General features: G+C 53.9%; 1 protein-coding gene across 2 annotated transcripts; it reads right to left on the reverse strand.

The window, feature by feature from the left end:
* Positions 1 to 2329: 2329 nt before the first annotated feature.
* Positions 2330 to 8641, reverse strand: Uap1l1 (UDP-N-acetylglucosamine pyrophosphorylase 1 like 1). 2 transcript variants are annotated; one of them, XM_029567749.1, is made up of 9 exons: positions 8122 to 8641; positions 7738 to 7942; positions 7366 to 7541; positions 6938 to 7161; positions 6638 to 6831; positions 5991 to 6131; positions 5360 to 5545; positions 4750 to 4816; positions 2330 to 4340 (listed from the first exon to the last, which is right to left on the reverse strand). In XM_029567749.1, the coding sequence occupies exons 1-9, from the start codon at positions 8408 to 8410 to the stop codon at positions 4248 to 4250; spliced, it is 1575 nt and encodes a 524-aa protein (XP_029423609.1). In that variant the 5' UTR covers positions 8411 to 8641; the 3' UTR covers positions 2330 to 4247. The 2 variants fall into 2 exon arrangements, with proteins under 2 accessions (XP_029423609.1, XP_008840111.1); XM_008841889.3 differs by having other exon boundaries at positions 2331 to 4340; positions 6938 to 7110; positions 8122 to 8638.
* Positions 8642 to 9615: the final 974 nt, after the last annotated feature.

Genomic DNA, 9615 nt, shown 5'->3' on the forward strand with positions numbered 1-9615 from the left:
GACGGGCCCTCATCACATGACAGCCTGGAAGGGCTATTTTAACTGTGACTGGATTCTAGAGAGGGCCGACCTACCTCTCCCTCTTGTGTCAGCGTCTGGGTTCTGTGGTCCTGGTCTTAAGAATTCCCCTGGGTTCCTCCTGTGTTTCCGTGAGATGATCCCCATGGAAACCCAGGTCGCAGGTCAAGGACCAAGGGCTTAGAACTCAGGGTTGTGTGGTTGTAGTGAATAGAGCCCAAGCTGAGCACTAGAGTGATGGGAGGGTCCCACGTCATTCTTCCAACATCCCCCCGCCCCCCCCCCGACCAGGGACACTGCTGGGAGACATAGTCAGGGGTCTCAGGCTGCTGAGGTTCATCTACTTACTCATTCAGCTTGTCAGCAGACTTATGCCCTGGAAACTGAATGCTGAGCTGGTCTCATCACCATGTACACAGCCAAAGTGCCCACCCTGACCCCTGCCATGTATAACACATGGTCATGACTGGCAGCTAGCTTCACTGCCAGGCCCACAATCACAGGACGAGGGAAACTGGGACAGTTCTGGCTGGCCCAAGAGAAGAGCCTCAGGAAGGCTGGAGTGAAGATGGGCCCTGTAGAGGAACAGTGGTTCTGAGAAGTGGATGCCGGACTTGTCCAAGTGACAGCAGCGAACTTGGAGCAGTATGTGCCTGCCTCTGCCTCCCAAGTGCTGGAACTAAAGGCATGCACCATGCCTGGCTTCCATTCCAATCTTAAGTACTGGTACCAACTCTCGGATTACATGCTTACACAATGATCTAGGTCACAGAATAATAGCTAACCATTAAAGAGGTTGCAGGGTTCAGAGAGGAAAAACTGGGAGCAAAGGCAGGAAGCAGAGGTAAAATCTGTAGGTGGTCAGATGAGCTAAGACACAGGCCCACACAGCAGGCCATGTGTCCTGGTGGCTGGCAATCTGAGTGTCAGTTTACAGTGGGCCTTGTAATCCAGGCTGGAGAAACCAGGCATGAGCTGAAGCCCAGGCTAGAAGCAAAGGTTCTCTGCTTTGGTTATTTCTCTGGGCAAGATTCCTGATGGGTAACTGGAAGAGATAAGCAAACTTCCCCTTATAAAACACGTAAACCCATGGGGACTAGAGATGGCTCAGCGGTTAAGAGCACTGACTGCTCTTGCAGAGGACCTGGGTTCAATTCCAAGCACCCACATGGCAGCGACGAACCATCCTTAATTCCAGTTCCAGAGGAATCCAACACCCTTTTCTGACCTCCATGGCACTGCATGACACAGGTGCACTCACATACATGCAGGCAATACACTCAAACACATAAAATAAAAATTATATGCATGACATGGGTGCACTTACATGCAGGCAATACATGCATACACATAAAAAATAAAATTGAATAAAAATTATTTAAAAAATCCAAACAGGTAAACCCATGAAAGACTAGTATTCTACACAGAACCCAGAGTAGGCCTAACCTGCTTCCTCATGAGGAACCCCATGACCAAAGTTTTACTCAAGGCTCCTTGGGGGGGCTGGAGAGATGACTCAGCAGTTAAGTGCACTGCTCTTGCAGAGGACCCAGGTTCAATTCCCAGCACCCACATGGTGGCTAACAACCATCTGTAACTCTAGTTCCAAGGTCTGATGCCTTCTTCTGACCTCCTTAGACATTGCAGGACACAGGTGCACTCACACCTGCAGCACACTCATACACATAAAATAAAAATTTTGTTTTTTTTTCAGGCAGGGTCTCCCTGTGGCCCCAGCTGGCCTGGAACTCCCATAAATGTGCCTGCCTCTGCCTCCCGAGTGCTGGGATTAAAGGGGTGTGCCATCACACCCAGCAATAACTAATTTTTTAAATGGACTTGGAATTAAAGTTTGTAAGATGAACTGCAGTTTGCTGTGTATGTGACTCTGAAGAAACAGAAAATCCCAAGCAGTATCTACAGGAAACTCCTCGTTTTTGCTCCAGGCCCACTCTTCCAGACATCTGGACTATGCATTTTTGGGTCTGTAAGGGCTACCCACTTGGCTAGCCCCTTCTTTGACCATCTGCTCTCCTTGCCACCCACCCCCCTTAAGATAGGCTCTCTGTAGCACCAACTGATCTAGAAGCCACTTTGTAGTCACTTCTCAGAGATCTACCCGCTTCTGCCTCCCCAGTGCAGGGATTCAAGGAATGCGCCCCCCCAACCCCCACCCCACCCTGTAGCAATACCTTCGAGGCTATACTTAGCCCTGCACTAGAAGCTGTTTATGATGCACTGACCCAACTGCTCCAGCACTTGACCCCAATCCCTAGGGACCCTACTTTGCCCTCCACTCAAGATAATAAATTGTGGGTGTGCTTGAATTAGCTTATCAAAAAGCTGGAAACAGAATCCACACTTTCTGTAGCCTATGGATCAAAGGGCAAGCTTCTCAGATAGGGATGGATCCAAGCTTAAGAGTTCCCCAACTGCTGCTGGAGAGACTGAAGTGAGAGGCAAAGGAACAAATCTGGGGTTCACTCTTGGCTATTAAAACTTAATGGTATGAGTAAGGCTGATTATTTATTCAGGTGCAACAGTCACACAGCTGGGAAACGCCGACCACCACATGAAAATGAACATGTCCAGCCTGAAAAGTTTCTTCAGCAAAGTCTGGGGCTAGAGACGGTGAGGATGCAGCATGGAGAGGTCACCTAAGAGCTCTATGTCAAAGGAAATAGTTGTGCATTTTGATTGCAGTGGTAAGCACACAAATGGTTCCATGTGAAGGTTTGGAGCCGTGCTTGTGGCTCCTGGGTGTGAACACTGTATTAAGTCACATAAGATGCAACTAATGGGGATATAGGGGAAGGTCTTGGAGACCTCCCTGAACTTTTAACTTTACAAGAAGGTATAACTGAGTTGTTTTTTAAAAAGTTCTTTCGAGAATTTATCCAACCAACTGCTTATCCAGGAGGAGCCTGAGGCTTTGATCTTCCTCAGGGACCCTCTCCTGACCCAGGCCCTTGGCTTACCTGTAAGGAGCTAAGGTGCTAAGGCTTACAATTTGCTTTTAAAGCCTGTAGAAAGACAGCCATGGAGTTCAGTAAAAGCCTAGTTTGTCTTACAGATGTTGATCCCAATAATGGCAGCTGCCACTGCCCCTGCCATCTTGACCAGGTCTGGACTCACTGATGCTATGCTATGCTGGATGGAACACATTCTTCCCAACAACCCCTTTTGGGAGAGCTGATGGGTAGGGAGGAACAGAGCCCCTTGATTTGGGGCCTGGACTGCTTTAACTCTGCAGTAGGCTGCCTTCCCTAGCTGCTCTTGTTAGTGTGATGAGGGAGGTGCCACCGGCTTCCTGAATGAAAATACAGCTCTGAATCAAGTTACTGTGCCCCAAGCACAACACAAGGGCAGAGACAGCACGGGGCTGGCTGGTAGAGAGCCAGGCACCACTGATACGGGGAGACTGTGTCTTCATCTGAGACCCTAAGCTCCGATCTCAGGGAAAAGTGACCTGCCAGGATGGGGTGTGTTCCTGATTGGCTCAAAACCAGGCTACCTGGACACCACTACACCCAGATGCTACCTACCTGGAGAGTGGTGTCTGGTTCTTGGGGGCAATGCTCAAAACACAGTAGCTGCTGCATTTGTGGGCATGGTTGGGAGACTGAGGCATCGGCAGAGATCCAGGGAAGGCAAGGAGGGCTGCCTTCATTCCAGTGTGCAGACAGTTCTCAGAGCCAGCCTTAGCCATGGACATCCAGGCTCTTCTGTCGGTCTCAGCTGAATGTGGGGTTGAGACCTTCAGCTTCACTGCAGTTACTGGTTCTGCTGCCAAGGTTGGGGGACAGAAGAACCCCTTTAACCATACCCCTACAAAGCCCGCAAACAGCAGCCTGCGCTTCTCAGTCTGCCGAACACACGGCTGGCCTGTATGCTGGCAGCGTGACCATTACCCATGCTGCCCTCCTCACACATAAGCATAATCCCCTCACCCTACCCTAGAGCCTCCTCTAGTGTCATTCTCCAGGGTCCCCAACCCTCTGTATCAGCGGAATCCCAGAGCCAGAAATGAAGCCAAAGTAACCTGTCAGTCACAGTCACTGGGTCCATGGGGGATGGGAGGGGCCCCACCCTTGTGGAGTAAACCAGAACATCCCCTTCTGTGCCCCACAGGCCAGAGACACCTCTGGGCCTGCATTCCTAACACAGAGCCTGGCCAGGGCCGCTTCCCAACCCTAGTGCACCCCAAGACTGAAGAGGCTGGGAGCAGGTCAGTTTTCCTGTGGCTGCAGCAGCCTGGCTTGCTCTTCATCCAGGATGAATGGGGACTGAAGCTCTCGGCCTTGCAGGTAAGCTTCCAACCCCTAGAAACAAGTGGTTACAGTGTTGAAGTGTCCATCTCAGGTACCCACACCTCCTCCAGTCACCCAAAAGAGCCACAATCCTTGGAGCAAAACCCCCAGTGCTGCTCTGAGTCAGGGAGGGTCAACAGAGGATTATGTCCCTGTGTCAGGAAGACACTCCAAAGCCTTACTGGGCTGTCTATCCTTGGACTCAGCCTTGGGTCTTTCCTACCCCCGCCCCTCCTCCCAAAACTTGCGAAGGCCTTCAGATCTCTCACCCCACCCCAATTCCAAAAGGTCTTCAGCACCCCACTGGCTAATTGAGGCAGGGCTGTGGCTTGTCCACCCTGGTGCCGACCTCTTCCATTTTTCCTTTGGCTCACACAAGCCGGACCCCAGGAAATCCTTAAGACCGGAATGGCACTCTCACCTCTCCAGAGTAAGACACTAAGGGTGATATCTCACAGATGGCTGGAGGGTCTCCATTTGCAGGTAGGCTGAGGGAAAGCACTAGTCAGCATCCGTCTCTTGAATGACTGTCAGGGACCCTCCCAGCACCCCAGGCAGGAGGTAGAAAGTTGTCTGCCCAGCATGAGTGCCACACACCTGCCTCATTTCCCCAGTAAATTCCTCCCTCTGCACAGCTCAAACCTATGCAGGCCATCTGCCAAGTAACAGGCTCTGGCCTGGTTGAAACACACTCTACAGAGGTCCTGCATGGGGCCCAGACAGCAAAACCAACCTGCAACTCCAGCAGTTAGAGAAGTTTCTGCCCTGAAAGTCAAACTCCATCTCTTTAGGGACCGTGCCTAGACCTCATCTTCAAAGCTTCTAAGAGTAAGTCTGGGAGTCTTGAGCCCCTCTCCCTGGTACCCTGAGCATAACTTGACCCAACAACAAAGCAGGCTGTCACCAGCTGGGCACACTGTCACCTGCACTTGGTGTGATGCTGGGGCAGAAGCCCAACTTGGGACAATGGCAGAGTCAACAGGGCCCTGGAGATGAGGATACTGCCCCCAGGGTTTCCTGGAGCCACTCACCCAGGCAATTCAGGAAGCTGGGCTCCATGCATTTCCAAGAAACGTGCTCCAGCCTGTAGAGCCCAGCGGTAGTGCTGAGCCAGCAGAGCCCTCCTAGTAGTAGAGGGGTTGTCCCTCGTGGCTGTGTCCGCATTCTTCAATGGTGCGAATTCTTCCTCCCGATGTACTTCAAAGGCAACAAAGTTCCTGGTGGGAAGAAGGGCCCATCACCCCATATCCCCGGTCAGCTGCTGTGGTCTGGACAGGCAAGGCTGGGTCAGATTCCCAGGAACAAAATGGGGGGGGTCTGTTCCCATGAGCAGAGTGGTATAGGCAGTACCCCAGGCACTGGAAGCATACTGTCCTGGGGTTCTGGGGAAGCCTCAAATCCTCCAACTCTCCCTTGCCAGATGTCGAGAACCAGAGGACACAGGCACTGGAACTCAGGTCAGGTCACTGGGTACTCAGGCGGGGTTCAGTGTCCTCCAGGCCCTTTAATGATCTCGCCCTGCTCTGACATTCCCTGAGACCAGCCTACAGTTCCTCAGCTCCCCCATCCCAAGCCTCTACTTTCCCACCTAGCTGGACCTCAGAACCCACTACTGGAACAGAGAGAAAGAGAAGTGAAAATTAAGTGACTTCTACCACTAACTTAGCAAACTGGAACACATCAAACACAAACTTCTCCATCTTTATCCCATTCGGTCTTAGCGGCTTTACCAGATTTCCCTCCTCGTCCACGAATGGGACCTTCTTCACAGCCACGTGGGGCTTCAGCAAGGGCTCAAATTCCCTGGGGGCAGGAGGGCAAAAGGGGTCTGTTTCAGACAGGGTATTCCTGGGATGCCATCCCCACTTCTAGATACCTGGCCAGGTAGGACAGGTTGTCAGGGAGACCTCACCAGGCAGCACTATGGCCCAACTGTGTATCTGGGGAGGACAGAGCTTTCCTCCCTGCATTCCCGGGGCCAAGTAAGACACCATCACTACATTGATACCCAAGCTAATGAAACCAGCAGGCCACAGGGTAGAGGTAGCATCCATGGGCAGTGGGGACGATATGCGGAAAGCAGCCTTGACCACAGAGACTCACATCAACGGTCCAGAGTGTGACTCACATGGGATTCAGCTTGTTTAGATATGGCGAACTTTCTTCACCTACCCCTTGCCACTCCCAGGGGTGGCCCAGCTCAGAGCACAGCAGCTCCAGCTGCCGTAGCAGTTCTCTGATTCAGCCTAGTCTGAGACTGCTAATCTCTGGTCAGGGCTGGCACTCCACAGCCACCTGCCAACACACACCTGGTAACCATCTCAAGGAAGCCTCGGGTGAAAAAGTGGTTGCAGATGTTGCCCGCGTTGTAGAGCAGGCTGCCGTTGGCCCCACGCAGCCCAGCCATCTCAGGGCTGATCTCGCTGTATTCCACCACCTGGGGGACACCGTCCACCTGGCACACCACGCCCACTGGCTCCTCAGGGTATGCTTTTTCCACCACCTACAGCCAGTCACCAGGGATGGGCTCAGAGCACTGTGAGCAACAGGGCTGAGCTCAAGCAAGGGAGACCGCCAAGTTCCAATGAGAAGCAAGGTTTGGTGTTCACCTTGGCACCACAGTCTGCTCCCTGTAGCACACAGAATCCGATGAAGACTGGGTCAGCCAGCCGCACCAGGATGTTGTCCACACAGTACACATGCACAAACTCCACACCCCGGTGCTCCATGTCCTCTAGGATCTGGTGATCGGCCAGCGCGCGGTACAAACCCCCATTGCCGTCTGCAAAGGATAAAAGATCGATCTGCTCATGGGGGCTCAGTACAGGAAACGCTGCAGGACCATAAACCACCAAGAGCTTTGCAATTGTACCAATCATGTGACACTTAAGACTTAAGGCCGAAGAAGGGAGAGCCCAGCCTGCCGGAGCACATCCAACCTGGAACCCAAGCCTCCTGACCAAGGCCCACCTTCACCCCTCCCGCACTCCATGGTCCAGGTAGGGCAGCCCTTCTCCATTCCAGGGGTGAACCACACCTGGAGCCATGGCAACTTTGTCTTTACGCTCCAAGATGGCCTTGCCCTCAAAGGTCACAGCAGGTACCATTCGCTGCTCAAATAGCACCACATTGGTGGGGTCCAAGTGGAAGAAGTTATGTTCCTTGAAGAACTTGGCTGTGGGCTCTAGCGTAAACTCACTGGTCATGATATACCTGGAAAGGCGGTAATAGAGAGCTGCCTCCGGGGACTCTGGCCCATCCTGGCAGATGTGGCTGTAACAGGCTTAGTGGGGTTCAATAGGGAAGGTGCTGGGCTCTGTCTAGGGCTGTGTTGGGTCTCAGGTTTTGGTGTGGGGCAGGGATGATCACTCTGGAAGTGTGACACACTTCCGGACACACGGACACACACCAGGGCACAGAGCAAAGGGTTCCGTGGCGCGTGCCAGCCAGCTCTTCAACACGACGAATCCGTTCTGCCTGCAGTTGGTACAGGGTCTTCTGGCTGGGCAACCCCACTTGATACATGCCCTTGGGGTAGGTGACGCCTAGGCGAGTGCCCTGCCCACCGGCCAGCAGCAGCACAGCCACCTTGTTCAGGGCAATCTGTCGGAAACCTGGGAGCGAGGGGCGTCGTTAGGCAAGAGCGCCAAGCGGGAGCGGGATACTGTCCGACTTCAGGGGCCAGCGCGCGCAGGAGGGAGGAGCAAGGCAAACCACGCCGGTAGTTTCCGAGCCCCGCGCTGGGTACCGACTCTTCCGCCGCCGGCTCCCTCCCCGTCCCACCGCCGCCTACCTTCCTCCTCCCACCGCCGCCGCGTCTCGGGGTCGCAGCGGATCGCGCTGCCCACGCGTTCCGGGGGCAGCGGCCGCAAGCGCGCGGCCAGGTCAGGCAGCGGGCCCGGGGGGAGCGCGCAGGCGGCGGCCGCGCCCCGGCAGTGCTCCCGCAGCGCGTCGGGCTCCAGCGACGCCAGCTCGCCCAGCAGAGCCGCGCGAGACCCCGGGGCCAGTTCTGCCCAGAAGCGCAGGAGATGGTCCTGCTCGGCGCGCCGCAGCCCCGCGCGTACGTCCCGCTCCGAAGCCATGGTGCGCCGCTACCGCAGGCCCGGCCGGGGCTCGTGACTCGCGCGCGCCTTGCGACCGGCGTCACGGGACCCGGAGGGTGGTGCGGACCCCAGAGGGGCCGGCCCACCGCCCCGCCTCCGCCTCTGCCCCTGCAGGGTCCTCCCTGGCTCCGCCCCGTCTCCGGCCGGGTTCGGTCCGGCATCCCCTGTCCCCGTTTTCTGCACGACTCAGGTCCCCACTAACCCTGCCCCCAAGATACCCTCCCTTTCCTCGGCCGGGCTCCCACCTCCCGGACACTCCTCCCCTGAAGAACTGCAGTCGGGGCTGGAGAGACGGCTCAGAGGTTAACGGCACTGGCTGCTGTTAGAGAACCTGGGTTCCCTCCACGTGGCGCCTGTAACTTCAGTTCCAGGGGATCCTTCGCCCTCTTCTGACCTCCTCAGGCATTGCTCGATATGGGTGCACCTACCTCCATGCAGGCAATACTCTGCTATACATAAAATAAAAATAACAGCCGGGCGTGGTACAGAAGCAGACGGATCTCTATGAGCTCGAGGCCCCCTTGGCCTACAAAGCGAGTTCCAGGCCAGCAGGGCCTACAAGGAGACCTTGTCTCAAAAAAGACCAAAGTCGTAATAATAAAAATAATAAAAGAAATATTTAAAAATAAATAAAAATTTAAAAAATGGACTGGAGAGATGGCTCAGTGGTTAAGAGCACTGACTGCTCTTGAAGAGGACACAGGTTTGATTCCCAGCACCCACATGGTAATTAACCATGGTCTGTAACTCAGCTTTCACAGGAATCAGATGCCTTCTTCTGACTTTCCCTGACCTCTGGGCATTTCATGGCACAGGTGCACTTAACACACATGCAGGCAATACACTCATACACACAAAATAAAAAAAATAATAAATAGATAAAATGTTTATTTTATTTGTATGAGTGTATTGCCTGCATGTATGTGAGTGCACCCGTGTCGTTCAATGCCTGAGGTCAGAAGAGGCCTTCGGGTTCCCCTGGAACTAGAGTGAAGGACGGTTCATAGCTGCCATGTGGGTGCTGGGAATCAAACCCAAGGGTGTTGGATCCCCTGGAACTGGAGTCACTGTTGGATGCTGGGAACTGAACCCAGGGACCCAGGGTTCTCTGGAAGAGAAGTCAGTACTCTTGCTTTTTCTTTGTTTTTTTTTTTTGGCTTTTTTGAGACAGGGTCTCCCTGTAG

The sequence above is a fragment of the Nannospalax galili genome, unplaced genomic scaffold (assembly GCF_000622305.1).
Source record: "Nannospalax galili isolate Female #2095 unplaced genomic scaffold, S.galili_v1.0 scaffold1421, whole genome shotgun sequence".
Classification (NCBI taxonomy): Eukaryota; Metazoa; Chordata; class Mammalia; order Rodentia; family Spalacidae; genus Nannospalax; species Nannospalax galili.